General features: G+C 40.0%; 1 protein-coding gene across 3 annotated transcripts; it reads left to right on the forward strand.

The window, feature by feature from the left end:
* Nucleotides 1-26,868, forward strand: LOC139115212 (sphingomyelin phosphodiesterase-like). Of its 3 annotated transcripts, XR_011548077.1 has the most exons (13): nucleotides 14-677; nucleotides 1,598-1,762; nucleotides 4,496-4,619; nucleotides 11,338-11,441; nucleotides 12,446-12,615; nucleotides 12,778-12,897; nucleotides 13,935-14,180; nucleotides 21,518-21,710; nucleotides 22,120-22,209; nucleotides 23,518-23,612; nucleotides 24,273-25,069; nucleotides 25,112-25,954; nucleotides 26,161-26,868. XR_011548077.1 is itself a non-coding variant. In XM_070677163.1 (11 exons), the coding sequence occupies exons 1-11, from the start codon at nucleotides 297-299 to the stop codon at nucleotides 24,436-24,438; spliced, it is 1,854 nt and encodes a 617-aa protein (XP_070533264.1). In that variant the 5' UTR covers nucleotides 1-296; the 3' UTR covers nucleotides 24,439-26,868. The 3 variants fall into 3 exon arrangements, 1 of the variants encoding a protein (XP_070533264.1); XR_011548076.1 differs by having other exon boundaries at nucleotides 41-677; nucleotides 24,273-25,954; XM_070677163.1 differs by having other exon boundaries at nucleotides 1-677; nucleotides 24,273-26,868.

Below are 26,868 nucleotides of genomic sequence, written 5' to 3' on the forward strand. Positions count from 1 at the left end.
AGGTGACATGGCGTGATGAATGTTATGCTCAGGAAATAACATTACATGTTCAGTGCACATGCGAGTGGCCGCGAAAGAAGCATTCAGTCCTCATGGAAGCGCTGGACGTGTATTTAGCTGTTTCAAGAGATTTGTAGTTCACTACACCGTCGTAGGCCCACCAGCACAAGCAGGGTCACGTGTGTGATCGATTTTGGTCATACGTGGTGCATTCCACCGGCCGGCAACTAGGCAAGTCGTATACTATTACAGTGTTTAGCTGAAGTAGCGAAGGACTCGTACTCTGTCAGTACTGAATGGGCCTCAGCCAGCTCAGGAAAGTCCTACAAAGCATGGTAATGAAGGTCGTCTATCTTCTGCTGATTTGCTTTTTGCTCGCGCAACAAGCTCAAAGCGTCCCTGTGTTTTCAACCCAGAATGAGACTTCATATTTTCAAGAGCTGAGGCAAATGGCACTCCGGGAATACGACAAGTTTCAGTCTGACTTCCGACTGGACATCAAAACCATTACCGCAAGCGTCGAGTGTAGCATCTGCAAGTTTGCCATCGGCCTTCTGCAGCGACTGCTACTCGTGAAAGCCACCGAGGATGAGATTATTTCCATAGCAACAGAGATTTGCCAAGTTGGCAAAATGGAGTCCAAACGAGTCTGCAAGTATATCGTCGAAGAGTTCAAGGTGGGTTTAGTCACAGTCTATGATGGTCCCTACGTAGCTCTGTCAATATCTTAGGCTACCTGAACTCGTTATTTCATATCATGGACGATTCTTATCGTTAACAACAACAACAACAACAACAACAACAACAACAACAACACAACAACAACTCATAATAATAATAATAGTAATAATTCAAAAAATTACAGAAGAAAAAGGTCCGTTGGAACTGTATACTGCTATTCGAGGAAGAGGAAAGCACTTGATTTATTTTCAGATCAAATTTGTCCATGTGAATATAACTGTAACGATTATAGTTGTTCCGAGTTCCATAATGCAAATCAAGTAAAACAAAATACGTGTACTAAAAACATCTTTCTTTAAATTTCATTTTTAACGCGCTGTGTGAGTTGCTTATAAAATTTTTAAAGACTGTAGTATTGTCTTTTGCAAATGAAAACCGTCCCTTTGACATCTTTAAAGCTGCTCTCTATGACAAAATATTAAAGTTCATTAGGATGGCAAGATTGAAAATAAATACAGGTGGCACTACGTGAATTTAGTAACTTTGATTCCATTACAGATTTGATTTTGGGGGAGGAGGGTGCGTTGCACTACCTTCCATAGACGCTTGAGAAAATTGTCAACGATTACTAATAGGTACATGTAACCACAGGCACCGCCGTAGTTGACAGTGCTTTCAGTGTAGTACTACACTAAAAGTGCTGTCAACTATGGCGTTGCCTGTGCATCTAACTTCTTGTAGGCATCTTCAAGCACACGAGTGGAGCCTTGTTTTATCATAGACAGTAGTCCCCCCTCTACTGTCTATGGTTTTATGAACAACTTCTCAAACATCCTATGAAATTGGAGAAGTAATACCATACCAGGACATATTCTGGTTATTCAGTGATTATAGTGGAGTATTTTTTGACTTCCAGGATGAATTTTTCTACGTTGTTGATAACCTTGTCTTAAGTCCTGAGGAAGCCTGTGGAATATTGTTTGGAAGTTCATGTGGTCATTCGTACGATCCGCGTTTCTTCTGGAATCTGACACTGCCAAATGTTCCCAAGCCACCAGTGGTGCCTCCAAAACCTCCAAAGGTACAAATATCATCAAGTTTTAAGTTTTTCATTTTTTATATGCTTTTTATGTTTTGTTCTGTCACAATATAGTTAGACCTAGATTAATCATGTTGTTACCAAGTCAAATTTTATGAAAAATTCCTTTCACCGATTGATGTCTCAAAAATATGAGCTATAAGTTAAAATGGCTACCAAAAATTTGTGTTATTTTGATATCTCAAAATAAATCATCAAATGAAATGAAAAGTTGCTGGAGATGGTTAATTTTTCAAATTCATCAAAACTGAATCCAGTTTTGTAATTGTTAAGTGTAACCCCAATGGGAGACAAAGCATTGTGAGATAATGATGAACAAAGAGAAAAGCTGAAACCAGGAAAATTTACTTTGAATTTCAAACATCACAATAATTATATGTGCTTCTTGAATTTAGTATGTTTCCTTTCCTGTAATATGCTTGTTTTAGGCAAATATCTGGTTTACAGTTGCAGGTACTGAATTCAATTTCCACCCATTTACCTGCGCCATTTGATGGTGTACAAACAGTCACGACTGTAGTTTTTGCTCAATTTAGAAACAACCCAGCTGCATACTTTACATGACAGATTTCCACTTGATGTGTAATTGTTACAATTTTATACATGTAAGGATAGCTTGCTGTTTGTACATTGTCACCATTTCAAAGGTCAGTCACATGATATTCATACATGTACTGTCATGGCAACCCAATCATTGTACATTGCAACTTAAGGGGCGTATTTTCACTCCAATTGTCTTTGTTTGCCCACTGTAGGCAAGATAAGGCAAAATCTCCTGGTAAAACAAGGTTATTATGTCACAATGATGCATAGAAACAGTATATTTCTAATCACACAGCATTTTAGCTCTCCTGATGTCTTTTACTGTGGGTACTCCATTTCCCATGGATGGAGGTCCACCTACCCTGTACAATACAACATATCTAAGTCTAGTCAAGGTTTCAGTACATCCTCTTTGAGAAAATGGGAAGCGATCGTTAAATCATATAGAAACACTATACATGTGGTCAGTACTAAGTGAGTTGGTGTTTAACTGATTCCACAAGCATCCTAAATAAATTATTAATTTTGATATTTTTTGGTACATGTTTTCCAAGTGTTTACGCTAATGTTCAGACCTAAGGCACACACAGGTGCACTTTCATATTTCATTGCAAGCATTCAAGATTATAATTCTGGTTGGCCCTTTTCCTGTCTCTGTATAGGATTTCTATAAAGGAAAACAGTCTGTACTGTGAATTGTCTACCCTAGGTATAATTCTTACTGCTGCCAGTCACAAACGTGGAGGATAATCACCTTAACTGAAAAGCTGTCAACAGCTCATAGGCTTTAAAAACTGACTGGTTAACAAGATTTTAGATTAACAAGTTTTTTGAATTAAATGTTGGAAATAGATTACAAAACAGAAGTAAAATAAAATATGACACAATTGGGAAATGAAAGTTGAAAAACCAATACTGTAGAAGATATCCCAACAACCTTTTGTGCTAAAATTGGTGATAATTTTGCAAAAAATATATCCCCTTCTTGATTAATCCCACTTTTTATAATGATTACATTCCATTGGCATAGAATCTTCACCTTCGTCTGTTTTTGAACTTGACACAGAGTTTGAAATTGGATGAACTATTGGTAATATTGACATTATCAATATTTCCTGGTAATGCAGCCTTACTCCAAAATTAGTTCATGATGCTAGAGCTGAAATTTCACATCCTCTTCTCTACCTTATTAACTTCCATAGACTTACATAAGTCTGAGTTGTGCCCCTCTTAAAGGATTAAGTACAATGTACAAACTGTAAATGACAAGAGGAATTATAGCCCAATTTCTACTCTCCTTGTTATCAGTAAGCTTTTTTGAAAGATTTGTTAATTATAATTCAAGAAATTTTTTAGAAAAAATAAAATTGTGTACAAACATGCAGTAATATGAATTGAGAAGAAAAAACAGACCTTATCAAGTATGCTGCCACAGAAGTACCCAGCGGGGTGTACCATTATTTTTTAGGGGTGGCTGATGGTTGTGAGGGGCTGAATACACAATAGTAAAGTGTCACATTGTTTGCTTATTCTTTACTATCACATGATGTCACATGCATATTTCAAATTTCTAGCTGATGGGCAATGTGTGCATTCTGCGCGCAGAATGCAATCCTACAGTGCAGTCGACAATGCCATGAAAAGTCATGTTCAGCAGTCATCATGCATGATACATGTTACGTGTATAGCTCTAATAATTGATCGAATGGGGAAGTTGGAAAGACATTATGAGGGTACCCAAGGAAGTTGTACAAGGGTGAAAAATCAAGAAAGTTGAGTAGACTAGGGTGTGAAAAAAGGCTTGTCAATCTGTCAGCATCTGGTGCCACATGTTGTTCTGCCCGTCACTTGGTAACAACAATACTGTTGATCACTTGTCCTGGTCACATGATTGATAGCAAAGAATAGGAAGAGATTGGTTCTGCTCACTCTCAACAATCAATATGTTCAAATTGTTATAGATTTCTCAAAGTGTCTCTTTCTAAATTCATTCATGATACAATATCATGTCTCCCATTATAATTATTTACTAGTTATTGACAATCAAGCTGTAAATAAGCTGGTGTAAACAATGAAAGCGGCCATCACATATTGTGTGTGTGTTCCACAAGACTTTACTTTTATGTTTTTCAGCATACAAAATCATCCTGGCTTATTTCCTTTCTTACATAGCCCGGTTCTCCCATCACCAAAGTGCTTCAGCTGTCAGATTTCCACTATGACAGATACTACCAGCCTGGCTCCAATGCTGAATGTGGTGAACCAATGTGCTGCAGGGCCAACGATGGAAAACCAGGTACTGAAATTGTTTTAATGAATCGCTGTGGATACATGTACTCGTATTCGCACTTTATTTTTTACAATCCTTTTCTGATCTACCACTTGTGGGGATTCATTTTAAAGCTCTTCGAGCACGTTTACTCTACCCCGGTAACCATGCTTGGAGTAAGACAAATTCTCACCATCTTAGTCTTTACTGTAGAGTTAACATGAGTGAGTATATGGCAGCCATTTGAATTTCTCCATAGGAAAGACAAAATTTTTGACGTTTGAAAAACTAAGAGCTTTAAAATGAGCCCCACAAGTCGCAGATCAGAAAAGAATTGTGAAAATTTGAGAATCTAAATGTCTGTTCCCTTGGCGCAATTACTACCATTGAGTATTGAGCAATGTGATGGCCTACTATGTCTTCCCACTACTCTAGCTGTGACGTACATTGTTTTCTCCCACCATCTATTAATTCTAATCACTGCCTTGTCCTTGCATGAAGCTTATAACTGTGTACACAGACCACTGAGTGGCCAGGTCTATTACATTGTGACAACACTCCTATTCTTAGCTTAGTCAAGCCATTTACCACTGCCCTCCTTTCACAATGTATGGCATACAACCTCTGACCTTGCTGAGTGGCCTACATTGTATCACAAGGTAAGCAATTGTATCACAAGAAATGGTTTGATCTTTTGAAAGCTAGGTCAAACTTACTGAAGAAAATAAAAAAAGTTCATCTCTTTAAAGGCTGTCATTAGATCTATATATTTCCCATAGAGGGGAACGAGAGCTTTAAAGGTCAAACTATCATTGGTGATTGAATTCTTGAATAGATTCAGTTGTGAGTTTGTCTGGTAATAATAACAACCTCATTTCACTATCTAAAACTGCATAGGGGTCTTTTGTTTATCAAAGCAAGAGAAGCATGAATACAAAATCCAAAATAGAGTGAATTTTATTTCAAATATTAACACATCCACTTCATGTCATGTGATCATACTTTTCCATTTTACATTCATAGACAGTGGTCCTACTATATAGACCATTGTTAAACTTTGAAATAATATCAGTTACTGCAGTTTTGTGTCAATACCAGTGTATGTTCCAAACTTCAGAAACATTTCTTTTGCTCTATGTTCTAGATATAAAGTTACCTTGGCGTGATTACATTTTCCTCCATCCCTCTAAACTACTCTGTGTTATGAAAACTATAGCCTGAATATTTCCCATATCTCCTGGTATACCAAAATATTATATGTTTATAAAGTTGGAAGCACAGATCAAACTGTGTACATACGTATACATGTACATACATGTACATAAATATGTAACAGGCTGTTGCATAATTTTGAAATCTGCATTGCCTTGTGACAGATTGTTTTTGCCCACAGCCGCGGCCAAGATACAGCAGCATAATCCAGCCAAAGGAAAAACCTTTGTGAGAGTTGCAAGTTTTGATATTCAAATATATTCTGTTGCACATCCATATGATAGTACATGCTGGCTTTATTAGTCCCCACGGACACCGTCCGGGGGACTTATAGGTTTGTTCATGTCCGTACGTGCGTGTGTGCTTGCGTCCGTCCGTTCACACAGATATCTCAGAGATGCAAGAAGCGATTCATTCAAACTTGGTACAAGGATTACTTCATATGTCATACAGATGCACGTCGATTTGTTTTGGGATACGATCCAATATGGCCGCCAGGCGGCCATTTTATTACGATTTTTTTCATGTACAGAGCCATAACTCAGACATGTTTCAACCAATTTTATTCAAAGTTGGTACAAGGACATTGACCAATGTCATAGATATGTACGTCAATTTTCATTGTGATACGATCCAATATGGCCGCCAGGCGGCCATTTTATTACGATTTTTCATGTACAGAGCCATAACTCAGACATGTTTCAGTGATTTTATTCAAAGTTGGTACAAAGACACTGACCAATGTCATAGATATGCACGTCAATTCTTTTTGTGATACGATCCAATATGGCCGCCAGGCGGCCATTTTATTATGATTTTTTCATGTACAGAGCCACAACTCAGACATGTTTCAACCGATTTTATTCAACATTGCTACAAGGAGATTGACCAATTTCATAGATATGCACGTCGATTTGTTTTGTGATACAATCCAATATGGCCGCTAGGCGGCCATTTTATTACAATTTTTTCATATACAGAGGCATAACTCAGGCATATCTCAACCGATTTTATTCAAAGTTGGTACAAGGACATTGACCAATGTCATAGATATGCACATCAATTTGTTTTGTGATACGATCCAATATGGCCGCTGTGTGGTCATTTTGTTACGATTTTTTCATATACAGAGGCATAACTCAGGCATATCTCAACTGATTTTATTAGCTCCCATAGCCATATGTATATATGGCAATGGAAGCTATTCTTATAGGCTAGGGAAATGTCTGTATGTATGTATGTCTGTATGTCTGTATGTCTGTACGTCTGTATGTCTGTATGTCTGTATGTCTGTATGTCTGTATGTCTGTCCGTCAACATCAAAAACTCCAAAACCGCTGTACATTTCATCTTGATATTTGGTGTGTACATGGATGATGGGCTGTAGATGAGATTTTGTTCAAATGAAGTTGTCATTGCCAAAAATATGCAAATTAAGTGAAAAAATGTAAAAACAGTCAAAATTGAAAAAACTCAATATCCACTGAGCAGATTACATGAAAAATTAGCATGTAAGTACCTTGGGCTGACATGAAATGATTGTGCACATCTTGGGTCAGTATCTTGGACTTGCTATTTTTCATGAATTTTTTTGTAATTTTCTCCCATTTTTGGTCAAAAAATCTCCTGCTCTGAAACCACAAGTCCGATTGATTTGAAACTTGGTATGGAAGTGCATAGGAGTGACCTTTCCCAAATTTGGGCAAATCGTGGTGAAATTTGCATATTTTTAGTTTACACGTCCATAGACTCCCATGTATAAGGCAGATCTCCATAGACTCCCATGTATAAGGCCACGAAAAATAAAAATTTAGTTTCTCATCGTATTCATATTGCAAAAAGGATGCAGTGACACAATTTTTAGTCCCCACGGATGAAGTCCAGTGAGCTTATAGATTGGGTCATGTCCGTCTGTTCGTCCATCCGTGAGTCCATCCGTTCACGCAGATATCTCGGATATTTTGACAAAATGTCATGTGACCTTGATGACCTTTGATCTCAAATATACATATTTGTCCATAACTCAGTAACCACAAGTGCTACACCCTTCATATATGGTATGATGGAACACCTTATGACGCCACATATTGTATCTCATTAATTATGCGCATATCTAATTTTGAGCGAGCCAATAGAGCTAGAGGTCTGATTTTTGGTATATAGGGATAACTTAGCAATACAATTCTTTTGACAAAATGTCACGTGACCTCGGTGACCTTTGACCTCAAATATACATATTTGTCCATAACTCAGTAACCACAAGTGCTACACCCTTCATGTATGGTATGATGGGACAGCTTATGACGCCACATATTGTACCTCATTAATTATGCACATATCTAATTTTGAGCGAGCCAATAGAGCTAGAGGTCTGATTTTTGGTATATAGGGATAACTTAGCAAAATGTCACGTGACCTCGGTGACCTTTGACCTCAAATATACATATTTGTCCATAACTCGGTAACCACAAGTGCTACACCCTTCATGTTTGGTATGATGGGACACCTTATGACGCCACATATGTACCTCAATAATTATGCGCATATCTAATTCTGAGCGAGCCAATAGAGCTGGATGTCTGATTTTTGGTATATAGGGATAACTATAGGAGAGAAATTTTTTGACCAAATGTCATGTGACCTCGATGACCTTTTACCTAAAATATATGTTTATGTCAATAAATAAGTAACCACAAGTGCTATGTCCTTTGTATTTAGTAGGATGGGAGACCTTATGACAAACACACGCTTTACCTCATTAATTATGTACACATCTAATTCTGGGCAAGCGAATAGAGCTAGAGATCTGATTTTTTGCATATAGGGATTAATTAGCAATATAATTTTTTTTTTTCAAAATGTCATGTGACCTCGATGACCTTTGACCTTGATTATACATATATATGCATATTTCAGTAACCACAAGTTCTATACCCTCCAATTTTGATAGTGTATTAGACCTTAAGATGTCACATCTTGTACCTCATTTATAATGCGCATATGTATTTCTTGGCTGGCCAATACTGCTAGAGGTCTGATCTTTTTCCCGATTTAGAACCATAACGTAGACATGCCTCATGTGTTTCAAATTGGGAACAACGACATAGACGTATGTGCCCATAGATCTCAACATATACACTCCAGTGATACTTCTTAATGACCACATTTTCCTGCCCCATCAAGACTAATACTCCTATTACAAGTGGGGACTATGTCATTGTAAATGACTTGTTGAGTTAATGGTTGTATCACAGTATTCGATATATCTAATTCTGTTTTTTTCCATTTTATATTCTGAATAATTACATTAAACATATTTCACTGTCTCCAGTACATTTCATTTAAGTATTTTCACTTCATGCACTTTATCCCTTTCACACATGTTCAAATATCTGACCAGAGAACAAACACTAAATAGTCCAGGATGGGAGCTACAGTGTCATTGACGCTATTTTTCAAAGTTGGTACAAGGACATTGACCTATGTCATACATATGTACGTCGATTTTTTATGTGATACGATCCAATATGGTTGCTAGGCAGCCATTTTATTACGATGTTTTCATGTACAGAGCCATAACTCAGACATATTTCCACCAGTATCATTCAAAGTTGACATTGACCTATTTCATACATATGCTCGTCAATTTGTTTCACGTCATGTAGCAGTAACATGTCAATTATTGAAGTTTCGTAAGTAGGCTGATATGTCAAGAAATATGTACTGCATCAAATTCATGAAACTTTATACAGATGTTAACCGATGTTAAGCTCACATTGCTTTAACATTGAAAAGACATTTATCAGTGTCATTTTAATTAATTTGTAATTGCATAAGTAATGAACTTTCCTAATTAGGGTGATATAGCCACAATTAATACAACGTCAAATGTGATGAAACTTGATACAGATGTTGATCTCATAGTGTTGTAAACAGTCCGGGTTATGTCCATAGAGAGGATATTACGATTGACCAATCAGCGAACCTACCGCCGCCAACGTCATGAATAATTAACCATGCAATCCTTGGCTCCTACATTGCAACAAGTTTGGAACTTTTCGGCTTGATTTCGCCCTTTATTTTTAGCACTGGGTAGTTTTTAGATATAGACGTTACGCACAATGTTCAGTACGGTCGAGATGATGACCGACACAAGTGGTTAGTACATTGAAAATTACTTATTTGGATGAATTTCCTGGCCGGGTACGGCTCCTAGAAATCAACATTTGACCCTCGTAAATCTACAGTGAGTTATTTGTCGCCAAATATCGCCTATTTTTGGTCAAATTTCAATTTAACCTTGCCATCTGCAGTATGGAGAATGTTTCAAGCTTTGCAAAGATGGTCCAACTGTTTTAGTCGGTCATCGGAGCACGATGGAGCACGATTTTTTCGATCACCATGCGTTGCCCGGTACGATTGACCCTTCGCTCAGAAAAACGCGCGCCGGATCAATCGCCGATAAGTTAACCAAAAGCTGGAAAAGAGAACGTAAAACGTCCAATAACTCTTTGTCGAATATGGTCAAGGGTAAAGAAACTCAGAAAACTATTCCTGAAGAAATCTTACAATTTTTAACACGGTAGAACGTCGCCAATCGACTGGAGCTAAGATACTTCCGGGTAGCCAACAGTCTCACTCGATCGGTGGATCTGTCCGGTCAAATCCACGCGTTGGTAGTGATCTGAACAAAGTGAACCAACGTAACCTTTGACCCTTGTTACATATACAGTACGTGATTGGTTCTTGCCTTAATTTCATTACATATACGGTACGCCATTGGCTCTTCCCTACTATCCTCTATATGGACATAACCCGGACTGATAAATACTGCATCACACTTTATGAAATATGGTACCAGTGATAATCTGTTAAGTGTTAGAATTGTATGCAAAAATGTTTTGCAACATCCTGTTGATTAATTCCTAGTTGACTCATTTTGTGAACTTTAGGATGGTGGCCTACATTGGTTTTATGTTTTCATCACCATGGAACTCATTCTTGGCCATTGAGCGCCATCTGTATCAAAGTATTTTTATCACAGACCTAATTAATGAAGAGGACTCTATCGTCTCTGAGGACATGTAATCAAAGTACCCATTATTAACAAGTGGGGACTGTGTCATCAACGATGACTTGTCAAATCTAAGCATATGATAGAGAGAGAGGGGCAGTGGTACTGGACTCATCAGAGGATGGTGAGTTTGAGACTCCAGCATGTTGCTGTGCCCCTGAGGAAGGTACTTTACTCCCCATTGCTCCATTGGGTAGTGCATTATGGTACCTCATCCTGTAATTGGGTTCTCCTGTTGGATGAGGAATACAATAAAAAAAATAAAAAATGAGCGTTTACATGGGCGCTGTATGAAGTAATGCCAATCATTTTTAATGAAATGACAGCGTACTGACTCTCATTCTCTCTCTCTCTCTCTCTCTTAGATTTCTCATAAGTATTGCCATTCACCCTTTGTGTAATGATTTTCTTTTAAAATTTGATGAACTTGTACTCATTTTGACCATATTTGTTCGACAGGTCCATCAGTGCAGGGAGCAGGGAAATACGGGGATTACAGAAATTGTGACGCACCAAAAATTCTGCTTGACAGTTTGTTTCAGCATCTCCGGACATCAGAAAAAGTAAGCAACAGATTACCCTACATATTACCTAGTTGACTTTTCAATTAATGAGCCAGGGAATAAAATTGATGAACAGACAGAGTATGTTGGTGGCTAAGGACCTCTTCAATTAACATGCCCACACAGTGGCAGTTTACTGACTACATGTATGTTATCCAGGATAACACGTGTAATCTTCAGAACTTCCATGTTGAAGTGTGTGCCAGGGAATCTACTGATAACAATCTGTATGCCTAGGAGTGTCTACAGAAATGTGCAGCAAGACTTGTTTGTCACACTATTACACCACTTTCCACTTATCAGATTTATGAAATGTATGCACAACTTTATCGGTTACCGGTTAATTTGAAACTTCATTTCAGCTGCCTGACTCATGCGTATGAGCAACTCATACTTCAACCGTTGTACTATATTCCATTCCTACATCTCCTCTGAATCATTGGTTTCTCCAACCAAACCTCTTGAAAGTTCCTAGAGCATGCACACCACTTTATTAAAACACTTTGTCTGTAGCAAGTGTTGATGAATACAACATCTCCCAAAAACCATCAGGGATTTGAAGTCTTTGACTGTTTTTAAGAAATTGTGTAAAGACTTTCTGTATTATGTTTACTTGTCTGCTAGTTTGACCAAGTTTTCTTGTCTTGTCCTGCTATCTTTCTGGGTTTTCTTTAATTGCGTATTTGTTTTTTTGTTTATTTTACCTACATGAAAACAGGAATTACACCTATAATGTTATCAAGTTAAAGTTGAGATAGATAAATGAATAAATCAATAAAAAGATGAATGAATGAATAAATAAATAAATATATAAATAAATTTGAAGTCTGGAAAAAAGTGCTTCATCAAGCAATAAGAAAGCAAATTTGGATAAATAATTTTTCTAAATTTGCCTGTGTAAGAGCTTTAGGAATTATGGACTAAAGGTTATTTTTTCCCCCACATTTTAATGGTACAACAGGTGTGCCAAGGAAAAATAACAAAGATTTTGTCTTTAAACACAGTTTGATTATATCTTGATGACGGGAGACTTACCGGCTCATGATGTGTGGAACCAATCCAGGACAGATCAACTCACTGTGCTGGAAGATATCACGGACATGTTCCTAAAGTATTATCCCGGAATGAAGGTGTACCCAGCAGTGGGAAATCATGAAAGTGCTCCTGTAAACAGGTAAGGAGAAACCTGCCTGCCCTTAGTGTATGTTGTGGTGTTACTTTATATATTACATATGCATGTACATGTAGTATTGTGCAAAGCTACATGGAAAGTGTTAGATATTGCCCAGCATAGCGTATGGCATATCAATTCACTAGATATATATTTCTTGCCCAGTTTTCCCCCAGAGTACGTTACTGGAGATCTGTCAATTTCCTGGTTGTATGATGCCTTTGTCTATCAGTGGGTCAACAAAACTGGTTGGCTGCCGCCAGACACCATACCTACTATTAAAAGGTGAGAAACATACTCTAGTGTTAAATGTCATATTACTCATATTTATTGATTTAAAATACTATAAGGTATTTCTTTCTTTCATTTAGCTTCCCTTGATATTCTGGAACATTTTCTATGCAGTTGTTTCTTTCTGAATTCATGTGTTGTGTGACCAGTAATTTAAGGCTCATCGAGCCACTAAATTTTTTACCTAACCTTTTCGTCATTTTTCTCTTACATGTGAACAACATTTAATTATTTGGATTTCCAATCCAACAATTTTGTTTATTTTCACATAAATTATTGTTCAGATATTGCAACACTATATGCATCAAATAAAAATATGGGGTCACCAGCCTATTTACAATGCTACATCGCATAACATCACCCCTCCCCATACAGTATGTGAAATGGGAAAAATCACAATTTGATGAGAAATATGTTCTTTTCAAATTATTTTGTCGTGATTTTTAAATACTTTGTAAATATATCGACATGCAAACATTTAAAACTTACAACCCTAAGATAATGTAATCATCATTCAATCATTACTAACAATGTCCGCGTTCATGCTTAAAGCTCTGACAATAAATTGTATGAAGATAGGTTTCCATCAAACCACGGTATAATTTTTACAGTGAGCACGGTCCTGTACAGTGGGTGTGCACGTCGTAGAGTGCGCGTTCTATTGTTTGCAGCTATGATGCCACATTAATATTTTCTTTCTTTATGATATCCTTGCTGTACTTTACATGAACATGATACATTTCACTGCCCTATTGACTCAAGAACTCTTTTAATGATGCTGTGCACATCAATATTGACTGACAAACATGAAATGTAAGGGAAAATACCATGGTGATAAGCACACACTATTTTGAGACTGAGTGATACTGCAAATATTCCTTTCACCTCTCTAGTATACGTACCGGTGTGCCTTAACAGAAAAATACCCTCTAGGTTAACATGTATTTGCAATATGGCTGTCCATTATCCAAGTATCCCTCTTCCCTGGCCATGAAAGTTTCATTTTTCTTGTCTTTTATTTTTTGTGACAGAGGTGGTTACTACACAGTTCAACTGCAGCCAGGACTTCGACTTGTCTCTCTCAATATGAACATGTGTAACAGCGGCAACTATTGGCTGTTGCTGAATGCCACTGACCCAACCGGTGAACTTGAATGGCTGATCAATGTCTTGCAGATGGCGGAAACCAACAAAGAGAAAGTCCATATCATTGGTCACAATCATCCAAGTAGTTGTATGAAAGCCTTTGGATGGAATTATTATAAAATAGTTGACAGGTAGGAATTCACATGTATGCTTTCAGTAAAATTGCCTATATTAGCTTAGTTGGATGTTCCATGTGCTTCTCAGGAATTGTATGAATTGTGTACCTAGAGGTTGTCATCTTTAAGTCTTTGTTATTAACAACTCCATCAGAGATTTGAAATTGGTTATATTATGGCTTTCTTCACTATAAAACCAAGCTGTAAGGGCATTTTTATACAATGGACAATGCTTTTTTTTGAAACTTTAACCCTTTTCCTGCCGAGCGCCCCTGTCCGTTATCCTGCCAAGTCGGTCAAAACGGCCCCCTTTTCCGTGTCTACAGAAGATAGGCTCTCCTGCACGCTTTCCTGCCAGGCATTTGGCGGGAAAATACCGCATTTTCGGGGTACGATTACCGACCATATACGTGTTAGACTTCAAAAATTTTTGCATGCCCGTATAGAGGGGCACCGCTGATGAGGTTGTGTCCAGAAAATGACGAGGTCACGGGCGTTGTTTGCCCCGGGGGACGTGCACTTTTATGCCCTTTTCTAGCTTACTTTCGCGGAAGTAAAGCTCGTTCGCCGGCACGCACGGCCACACCGGGGAAACGTCACCTCTCTCGTGGGTTAGTAGAAGACCCAGGGGTTAGTGCTATGGGTGCGGGAGCACCCTCAAACCTGTCCTGTTTCCCCTGGGTTGTGTCACTTGGCCACGTACTTTGAACGACTTGGAAGAGTCGCACAGTGCAGTCTGCTTTGACGTAGTGTCAACGACATAGTTCCGCCATTGAAGGAAGGCGTGTACGTAGTTTGGCCAGTTCAGTGAACACTTAGCTCGTTAGTGTTACCGTTTCCTAACAGGTTAGTTGTGCAGTTGTTACTAAGGTGCAGTTTTGTACCACCTTAGCTCTGGACAGTGCAACTGCTCTATGCACTAACCCCAACGACAGATGGTTGGTACAACGTCTACGTCGCACGAGCACAGCCTCCGTTGGGCTGTGCCCCTCCCACGTGATACAACGCACGTTCATCCATTACTATAGCGTCCTTACGGATCTGCCAAAAACGAAAGTGGGGGTAAAAACAAAGAAACGAAAATATGCGATCCATAGATAGTATTTTATTCGGGAATAATTTACATTATGCCGAACAATAAATCTCGGAGTCTGTCTCGACGTCCGAGTGCATGGTCCGTGTTTCAAAAATTACAATCGGGGTGGCAGATCCGTGTTTCAAAAATTATAATAGGGGAATTGTACAAAATAATCCGTCTAAACAAAACAAACGAAAATATGCGATCCATAGATAGTATTTTATTCGGGAATAATTTACATTATGCCGAATAATAAATCTCAGAGTCTGTCTCGACGTCCGAGTGCATGGTCCGTGTTACAAAGATTACAATCGGGGGATTGTACAAAATAATCCGTGTTTCAATTTACAATCAGCGGGATCGTAAAGCACAAACAAACGGCACAACCGTGCTCAAAATGTGATCATGGTCCGTGTTCAGAATACAGTCAAGCCACTGTTAGGCGAAGCTGTCCCCTGTCCGTTATTTACGTCGGGTTCTCTTGCTGATGGGTGTCGTCGGGGCTGTGTGAGTAGAGGTCTGCACGCCAATGCTCCTCTTACCTCGTAGCATCATGCGATGATGAAAAGCCGCAAAACACTCGCCCTCGTGAAGATGAACCCCGCACAGACTACATCCTTTGGACGTCTCAGACAGTCGTCCGCTCGCAGTGGTCTTACCCTCTCTGCTGCATACTTTACAGCATTTCTGCCGCCCCTCCAAACGGCTGACAACGTGCATCGGCTGATTTTGTGGATTGATGTACGAGGCAAGAGAAACGGTGGCCTCGACCTCTCTCACACTGGGCTGCGATCGCCCACAATAACCGCCAATGAGTTGTTTCCCGACACGCAGATGAAACATCTTATGGGTCAGCTTACTATCAGGGTGTACATGCTTGAAGCATATATATGCATTTACCAGGGCAACATCAATCAGGTAACATGCCAGATATGTCCACCATCTGTGGTTCTTGCGCCCAGTGTGAAAGTACTTGCGCTTCTGGTTGGCTCGGTCGACGCCTCCCATGTACCGGCGATAATTATACAGCGACAGAGGCACTTGTCGCCGCTCGTCTCCCTCCCCCACTGGCACGCACTCCAAGGGTGGATAGACCGTATTCAAGATCAGCACCTGAGCGTTACTATCCTGATAAGCAGTGATGTTCAGACGAGAGTCCGTTCTGGTCGTGGCTTTCATATCCCCAACAGACAGAGGAAGGCGCTTCCTCTTACCCGGCGGAATTAATTGAGGGGGCATGGTGCGACGATTACGGCGGTTAAAACTCCCGACCATGTAGATCCCGGTCTCCATCAGCTCTCTAGCAGTAACGACCGTGCTAAACAGGCTATCACAGAATAGGCTGTGATTATATCCACAGAATGGCTGGACCAGCTCCATCGTAATTCTTTTCACCACACCTCACTCCTGCCGTCTCCCATCAGTCCGATCCCGAAATTTCACACCTAGGTACGGTGCAAAGTTAGCGATGTATGCAGTGGTGGAGTCGCACAGCTGCCATATCTTGAAACCGTCTCGATCAGGCTTATGCGGTAATCTCTGCTTAAATTTAGAACGGCCCTTAAATCGCACCATGCCCTCGTCGATGGAGATCTCTCTACCCATCTTATAATTATTTACGCACCGGTCAACTATGGGCTCCATCCATGGATTGATTTTATACAGGGGATCCTCCTGACACCGACGTCGGCGGCGTGCCTCATCAGGATCACGACGTGGATCGTTCTCTGGGTCTGCCAGATGAAAGTATCGCATAAGCTGCTGAAAGCGACTGCGGGTAATCACAGTAGAAATACCCTGGTTTCTCAGAAAGGGATCGCTAGACCAATAATCCTCCACTGATGATTTACGGTCGACACCCATACAGACTAAGACGCCAATGAACGCCTGCACCTCTCGGTAGTCAGCGTTACGCCAGTATTTATCTATTTTCCTAGCGATATATCGCTGGGGAATTTGGTGTATTTATTAGTCTCCTCCTTGGCCAATCTGATCAGTGTAGCTGGAATAAACTTAAAAAAGTAATCGAGCTCACGGGAGTGGCTGGGCAAGGTGAAAGTCGGTCCTCTCTCATGGTCAAAATCGGTCTCCTCAAATATATTAGCATCGGTAGTCTCCGACATACGCCAGACAGGAGGGGTGTCGTCCTCCGCCAACACAGCAGCACGTCATCATCGTCGTCAGAGCTTGCCTCACCTCATACTGCCTGTCATAAAAGTCATCGTCCTCTGCCGCATCCTCGTCAACCTCCGAGTCGGACTCAGCGGTGATATCACCGTCGTCTGGGCGTCTGGGCCTGAACTCGCCCGTAGCGGCATCAAGGATCATATCTGGCTCAAAATCAGTGGGCTATCCTGATAACGAACCCTCCGCACTATCTTTTTCGGCGGGGACATCGCAGCACACGAAACTATGGCAGGAGCGGGCTCGGCAGCCTCTGCTGATGACGAGGACTCAAGCTCTTTCGCACTGGGCACAGGAACCTCTCCTGACGCAGGATGAGGGCTCATAGTAGCAACAGGTGGTGTCTCTCCCGGAGCAGCCGGGGGAGAACCAATGGCATCAGCCGTCTCGTTACTCACTGTCTCACTAGCAGCAGCAGACGTAGTCTGTGCAGGTGAAGTATCTCCCACAAGAGCAGATGTAGTCTCTGCAGGTGAAGTAGTCTCTCCCGGAGCAGCCGGGTGAGAACCACTGGCGACCGGTGACCCGTCATCATCCTCATCGGCAGAACGATCGCTCTTACGTTTACGCTTACCACTGGGTTTTCAGCCGGAGATGGCTTCGCCTTACGGGAGCGTTTCTTGCCCGACTTCTTAGAACGTTTACTAGGGACATCACAACGATCGCTACCACTACCGCCCGGAGACTCTGCATCTTTGAGCTTCAGTCGTCTGCTCGCCTTCAGAAAACTTTTGCGGTCCGTCAAGCTCATGTCTGGAACAGTGTCGACAGACTAGCAGGTCCCTCCCTTTTAAAGCCACAGGGAAACAAAGCCCTGGACATGATTGGACGCAGGGGTGTTAATATATGCATCCACCTGTTATTATAATGGACCTACGGCAATCAGTCCACCAACCGGCGCTGACATTCCTACCCGTCATGTAAATTGCCTGTCCGCACCATTTGATATGCTAATAATACTCATTTGCGATGCAAATCCCTCGAGCACTTAGCATAACATAGTCAATGTCATTAGCATCTCAACTTGACATTCCGTCCAGCTGGGTACGTGGCATGCGCACCTGCCACCCAAGGACGTTGGCCCAAGCCCATGTTTAGTACGGGTGGGAAACCCGTATCTTTAACCTCATGTCCCTTCTAAGTACGCCTGCGCAGGGCGTATTGTCATCCAAGTCGGTGACAAGCCAACCCGACAGATCGCCCATTAAGCAGTAATGGACTGGCCGTCTCGTTCTTGTACGGCAACGAACAGTGCTTCAGCGGCTTGTTTAGGTCATAACCGTCGCCTGCCGAGCGGCTTACCCAACTAAGGCGGTCAAAGATGAAGGATGCCAAAATTGTCAACGGCTGTCTCGGCCTCGTCCGTTGGGCAAACAAGGCTCCTTCAAACAACGTGGCCCGCACGTCTACGTCATCAGCGGTGATGACGACCCGTCATTGACGCCCGAGTGCGTAAAACTGGAATATACCGACAGGTACCTCTACCTGAGTCGGTCATACTACGGTATAAACCAAACACAGGTCTGCCAACTCCCGTTAGACTCGGCCGTTAGCCGAACTTCACAGGGAAACATAGGCGTAACAAGTCGGTGAACAACGGTTCACGCACCTAACCGCAGCCGCCAAGTCGGTGAACAATGGTATCAAATTTTGAGGCCATGTTCCTGAATGGCAAGGCTGAGGCGGTGTGTTTCGTTGCACGGCTTGAACGTCTAGAGCCAAGTGCAGCCGACAACGTCCGACATCTGAGTGGGTAGTCTTTTCGAGAAGGTAACAAGTCGGTTAAAAGCGGTGGTTACCCTTCACAAATGTCGCTCAAGTCCGTTCGGATCAGTTCCATGTCAGGGACTAATCAAGCCGAGTCCGTCAAATCCGTCCGCACTTCCCGTCAATCAGGACCAAGTCCGTGATTTTCGTCTCGCACCATTGGCAAAAAATTGCACCGCCAGCTGAGGCGGTCTTAGGCGGTTGCCTTACAGAAAGCCGAGTCCGTCAAATCCGTCCGCACTTCCCGTCAATCAGGACCAAGTCTGTGATTTTCGTCTCGCACCATTGGCAAAAAATTGCACCGCCAGCTGAGGCGGTCTTAGGCGGTTGCCTTACAGATTAGCGTTGCCGAGACGGTCAATTTCGGCCGCAATCTATGTAGTGCCTCAGAGCCAAGTTAACCCAAACTCCGCCAGAATACGTCAACGTGCTAACCTGCCAAGTACGCTACTCGTCCCCCCCCAAAAAACCAGTCCCCCACCGGGTGGGGGACTGGCTGGGTAGCTTCCGCACCTTTCCTGTCGTTGGACTCTCTGTGAACCCATTTCGAGAGCAAACGCCGTTCCTCGCCCAAAACCTGTCCTCGAACGACCCCTAGCGCGAGCAAGGGTTTGCTACACGTAGTTCCGTCGACTAGGCAGGAAAGGGGGTACCAAAAAGTAGCCCGATTTCCACCGCCTTGGCAGGATAACAGCCGTGGCTGCTCAGATTCTAGCTACACCGAATTTCAAGCGGATTTTCATCGACTTGGCAGGAAAAGGGGTACATTAGTTTTGTACCACGTTCACTTGAACATGTACAAGATGTATAACAAAATCTTTGCAGACCAGATCCAGCCCTCATAGTTCTACCGGGTACATCTAATGGATCCTCCTCTTTGCTATCAAATCTCAGTCCAGAAAAGCTTTACCAACTCTGTAAAGATTATGGACAGGAGAACACATAACAACATTTAACTTTCAGGCGATTTCATGTGTTTTTGATTGTGCTGTCCGAGTACTGGTACAGTGGATACAAATACAAATGTATGGTCAATTTGCTTCTAATACAAGTCAGGTATCAGCATTTTACATTTGCATCGGTAGACAACTTTCAGCTTCAGCAGAGCTCTGTTTCCTATTAGAAAGTAATTCAATGAAAATTGCATTAATACTTGTATCCTCCTGGTGACTGATCTCAGAAATTTCCAAGTTTGCATTGATTTAATTTGTGGATACAGACAGAAACAGATGTGTGATACTGAAAGACTGATGAAAGAGGATAAACAGGTTTTTGTCTGACACCATCAACAGCCATTATGCAACAAATGTACATGTATTGAAGTAGCCTGAAATCTATCAAGGACATATTAAATCATTAAGGTACAGTAGTATATGCGCCTGAAAAGTGGAAGACTTTTGTTCAAAATTTTCCTCAAAGGAACTTTCAACCATTCTATTGCCAAATAAAAAATAAAAATCAGGGGTAACCTTGCAAAATTTTTTAATGAGAGAAACAATTTTACCGATATTTGAAATTCAAAATGGCCACCATAACTGTGTTAACTCTGTGGTGAAAAAATAACTTTTTGAATTTCGAAAAACAAGGGCAATATAGTTTTCCTATTCCAACAGCTTTAAAATGAACCCTTATAACAGTTTATCAGAAAAGAATTGTAAAAGTTAGTGTGTGAATGTCTGTCCCTGAGGCGCATTCTAAATATAATCATTAGTGTCCTTCAAAGGACAGCGTGCCAACATTTTATCTGAAGGCCTTGAATTAACTATATTTTCCATATAAGCAAGGTTCAAACTGAAAAATAAAAATAGTTAATAATTAAGTAACTCCATAGTTTGCAGCTTTACTGTATAGTTCTAAAATATCATGGAAATGACATTTGCCAGGTTATGAGGCAAATCATGAATATGAAATATTTTATCTTTGACGAGGTAAAGTTACAAAAGTGAAGCTTGAATGAAAGGAAACAAAAACCAATCATACAGTACTCTTGTGTTTGGATAATGTTAATTATTGGGTCTGCATACAAGCAAGCACCATACAATATATTCTCCCTTCTGTATAATCCCTTTCACTGTTGCAGTTAGACCCATCTTCACAGTTGTCATTGTGTGACAGGACCTGTACATGTTTTGATAGGGTGGAAAGTGTCCAAGGATACTTAGTTTCACTTTGAGTGCAATCAAGGTAACTTTTGTTCCTTCACCCAAACTGTTCAAACCTCACACCCCTATTCCCTAAGATATAGTTCCAACCTCAGGAGATGGACCTAACCATTAGTGAATAGGAGGGTGATCAAACAGGACTTTGTGTCTTCTCTTCACAGGTATGAGAGCACAATCACCGCCCAGTTCTTCGGACATGCACACATTGACTATTTTGAAGTTTTCTACGATGAAGAGACTCTGACAAGACCCACCAGTGTTGCGTACATCAGTGGCAGTGTCACTCCTTTTCAGTCTTTGAATCCAAGTTACAGGTTGTATGACATTGATGGCAACTACTCTGAAAGTTCAACAGTGAGTAAGAAATTGGTGTCTTATCAGTGACCTTCCAGGGTCAACTCCAGATAATCATATTTACACAAAACATGTTTCAGCAATCAAAATATTTCCAAACAATGTAATGTCTCTCTCAGTGTGCCATGGCACGGAAGGTCATATCTGATTTGTAGATTGTCATTAGTTTCAGCAACGGTCTAATGCTAGAGTTGTCATCTACCTGATTGGCTGTTCAGAAATATTTCAATAAGTACAGTAAGTTTTTGGTCGGCCGGTTGGCTATAAGTTTCGAGGCGTTGCATATTGTTTATCCCAAGGGACTCTGTTGAAATTTGTTTTATGTAGTACTCATAGCATTCAGTCCTTTCCAATCTTAGATCCCTATCTGTATCTCACATCATGACGTTTTCTTTTCTATCCATGTTAGGTTGTCTTGGAGCACTACACAAATGTCTTGAACCTGACAGAAGTCAACCTCACTGACAAACCAAGGTGGTTCAGAGAATACACAGCCAAGGCAAGCACACAATTGTTTTTACAACCAAAAATTTTACCACTTTTTTACTCATTTCTCTCAGTTGATAAAGCAAAACAGCCTACTTCAAAGAAGTGGAATCCAGTGCATAAATCATCCTGTTTGTAATTTAGCAAGAAAGGGTTCTAGAAAAATAAGTTGCCATAGAGGGCGCTCTAAGGAATCCTGGGCATCAGGTATCTGTATATTTAAACAAAATGGAGCATCAGAAATAAGTTTTTTGACAACAAGAGAATATGCAAATTATGTAATTTTATGTTAATTAGCTACCCTTTGGCTTTTCCATGCTGTTGAGAATGCTGATGGGTAGATATCACAAAAATTGTTTTTGTAGTCTTCAAATCTCAAGAGTTACAAATGTATGTCTACCTGTAATGTTTCTTAAACAGGAGCTTCCCCTATAAAAGCCACATTATTGTAAATGTATAATGCAAATGTAAAAAAGCCTTGCTCCTGATCAGATATGCCATGTTTTGTCCCAGAATCCCATAATTTTGCCATGTTTCAGGTGTTCATTGTCATTGAATCTTGCATATGATGTCTGTGAATATGTAGCAACTAAACTTGAGCCGAAAATAAATTGAAAAAATGTTTCGCTTTATGTTGGAGAATGCACATGTTTCAAATGTATTCCCTGTACGACCATTTGACCCCTCTTTGCATATGTCAAGAAAGTGCCCACCATGATTATTCAAATTTGTCATATGGTCAAAGTGATGCTATGAGAATTCATAGACTCCGGCCCATTGTATGCAAATCGCTGCTACATTAGTAATCCCCCTATTGTGCACCCACAGTCCTCTAACTTCCCGTTTAGCAATATCATCTCTTAACAAACATGTATATTAAAAAAGCTTGAAATCACTGTGATGAGCAGCTATGTTTATACCAATGAACAATGGCAGCTGTAAAGCTTGGAAGATACGGCTTCAAAGTCATGGTTCTGAGAGGATTTTAGCTCCCACTTATCAAATGAAACGTGAACATGTGGCAAGAGATATCTGAAACTGTTCTCCTGGAACATTTATTGAAAGAGATACATGTAGCTGATTGGCTGAAACAATGTACCTTATGATTGGTCAGAACAGTCGTCCCTCAAGTCTTCACCATGTGTAAAGTATTTCTCAGTATGCCTCTATTTATGTCTGCTGGTCTGCCAACTTCAAAACTTTAAGAACCGTTTTGCACTACATGAATATGATAGTTTACAGACTTACAAATAAGCTTTAAAAAATGGGAAAAATGTCAAGATGACTCGTTGAATACAAGTATGAAATATATTTGTTTCAGACTGCCTTTAATATGACTTCCCTGCTTCCAAGCGACTGGCAAAAAGTCATAGAAAATTTCAAGAAAAATGATACAATGTTTCAGAATTTTTACAGGTGAGTGCTTGATGTATTTTTAGCAAATTGGTAAAGATTTTATCAAATTAAAATGTGAGCAGTTTTGGTTAAAAACCAAAACCATGGCTACGATATGAAACAATTGGTATGTTGCTATTGTTTTGTTATAGTTTCCATCCATATACTCTGTATATAAAAATGAATATTGTGAAAAATTGTCAGCTGTCGATAATCTTAGTTCTTGTGTTTTGATTGCATGTGACAGTTGGTGACAGAATTACAAGTAAATATATATGGAACAGCCTAGATACCATTGTTAGGTTTTCCCCGCTGAGCTTTTACCAATTGAACATTCTCGCAAGCCAGAACATGATTTCCGCTCCGCTGACCTACGCAAAAATCTTTGCGGGTAGCACCAAGCTGTCGCTGTAAAGGGGCACGTGGTTTACAATGATGCCAATTGAACTGAAATTGTGTATTTCCAAATGCTTGGACTCTATGTTATCTATTTTGATCAAACCGTTAGAAAAAAATTGTTACATTGCTTCTGCAAGTTAAAGAATAAAACCATTGATTGGTGTCTGTGAGTTGGTTGGTCAAAGTAAAGCATTGATCAACAAAAATGCAAAAAAAAACATTTAAAAGGTGGTCGGATTGGAACGCTGCAGAGAAATAATGCCCAATTTTCTTCCCACACAGGTATTTCAATAAACTTCATGTGACCAGCCCATGTGATGAACAATGCAAGGAAAGCCTGATTTGCCAGCTGCAGACAGCTCGGGCTGACGACCCAAGTCTGTGCAAAGACAGAAAGATCTCCTTTGAAGAAATTCTGAACTTCAGGCGAATGCACATCAAATGCTAGATTTAGTAATCAGACAAAATCAACACTGACAATGCAAAACAATAATTTTGTTGTAAAATTTTGATCAAATCACTGTATCAGTGTGAGTCTCATTTACCATATGTTGTTTTATTTCACAAAGTACACAAGTACCTTCTCACAGCTCTCCAGCAAGGTTGTCTGTGATTGGTCCATTTCTTTGCATGTTATTGTCATATGTCATTGGTATGCCAATCTTTGAATTTGTTTATTAGGTAGGTAAATCCTATAACCAAAGGTGTCCCATCCAGGCGCATAGGTCAGCCCATAGATGACAGTGTGAATTCCATACTGATTTCAGTCAATCTAAAACACTGAAGTTTCATTTTGTCAAACAGCAGCATCACATATACAGATTTGGTGTTATATATTTTTTATATCCAGAATACAGAAATCCTGAATTAATGTACATATTTGCTTTTAACATAATTAATTTACAGTGGATAAGCTCAAAAGAATGAAAACACTATTGTAGAGTACATTATGTCACTTCAGCAGGGAGGAAGATTCATGATATGCAATTAATCAGTGAGCAACAGGTGGTATGTGCACATTCCATGAGCAAAAACCCTCTAAAGAACCAGGATTTGTGACCTTATTTGGTTGAAACACGGTCCCTCCACAGAGACCACGATGGAGGGACTGTGGTTGAAAGGGCAAAAATAGCAGACTACCCTCCCCCAAGAAACCAGCAATTCAGGCCCAGGGCCACCTCTGACTCTGATGCATGCAAGATTGTGATGAAGAAGCCAAGTAGACTTTTATTTTCTCTGTCACACAACCACTGGAATGAAAATTGTCCCTTTTTTCAAGAGTACTGAATCACCAAGATGTGTAAGGTTTGTCAATCGAAACTCAGGTTTTCAAAAGATATTTGGTCAAATTTTCATCCAGTGCTTCCATTTCATTATATTACTTAAGCTTATTGCTCATTCTATGTACCATTGCCATATTAATTTAAATCTCTATTAGCTGTAGCCATTGATGTCTTTTCCATAATTTTTGTCCAGTTTGGTGAATATTTTCTTGTTCTCTTCTCAAAACCATGCCACAATAAATGGTTTACAACTTTTCAATGCAGCCATAATGTGTGTACCATCTACATGTCCATTGCAGTATTTACAACTTGAATCCAGTCTTGATTCGTCAACGATAAACTGCATGTTGCATGCAATGCAGTGATTGCAGTTCCAGCACTTTGTATTTCGACAAGTGTTAGGGCAGAAGAAAAACAATAACAATATTATCAGACATTACAGCTGACTCATCTGAAAAAGAAAAAAGTAATTTTCTTTGAGAAGCCTCTTGTTAAAGTGGTGCTCATGGTATATTACAAATATTTCAGATGTATTATATTGCAAAAAAAATTGCTGAGGGTGATGGACCTGTGATCAATATCAGATCACCTCTTTGTTCTTGAATTTCCTCCTTTGTTTACCCCATTTTTTCAGCGACATGGTAAAAACCAATAGTCAGAAAGGGGGGGGGGGAATTCCAGGTTCTTTGGTCCATAGTCTGTATATTTTCAGTCTGCAAAAACTAGTTTGCCAGGATCATGAAAAGTATTGATAATTTTTATTTAAACAAATATTGCATGTATTTTTGAATGTTCGGAAGATGTATCAATAATTTCGTCTCAGATGTTCATAACTTGAAGTTCTTATCAGGAAAAAAGTGGTCAGCCTCCATACTGTTGTTTCACAGGTATTCTTCTGATAATTTCAACATCAGAAAGATTGAATGTAAAAATTTTGTATAGGATAGAATACTATAGAGACAGGAAGATAACATGAGTATCTAACCCGTTCATGCCCTACTTTCCCCTAATTAGGGTAATCCACCCTGATCAAAAGAATGGGACTTTACCAATGGTCAGGAGGAATCTATCAAGTGTCAAGTGATACAGATGGGTGTCCTGTGTATACACAATGAGTAGTTCAGACGAAATGGGACTTGAAATCCTGGATTAGCCTGTTCACCCCAATTCGTCATGAACAGGTCCACAATCTTCACAGATAACAATGGGTTTGGGTCAAACCATTGTGATGAAAGGGTTAAAGGTAGCATCAAATTATCTGCTGAAGAATGTGCGAATAACTTATTTTTGAAAATACCCCTTTGGCAATCTACAGTCACCAGTTTTCACTTTGAGGACCCTCCCAATCAAGAATCAATTAGGCGTACCTCCTAATGCACTGAGGCACACCACAATTAAAGAATAGAATTTACATTTCTGATCATTTGGCCATGAAAAAATGACTTTTCTGAATAATTTATATACGAGGTTTGCAAACTATTTTTATTTAGTCGTTTGATTCAAATACACATTGTTTTTGGCAGATTGTCAGTTAAACAAGACACTGTAAGCGACTTGTTTTTTATACAACCCAGATTAAAAACATTAAAATGCTA

The sequence above is a fragment of the Ptychodera flava genome, chromosome 17 (genome assembly GCF_041260155.1).
Source record: "Ptychodera flava strain L36383 chromosome 17, AS_Pfla_20210202, whole genome shotgun sequence".
Lineage (NCBI taxonomy): Eukaryota > Metazoa > Hemichordata > Enteropneusta > Ptychoderidae > Ptychodera > Ptychodera flava.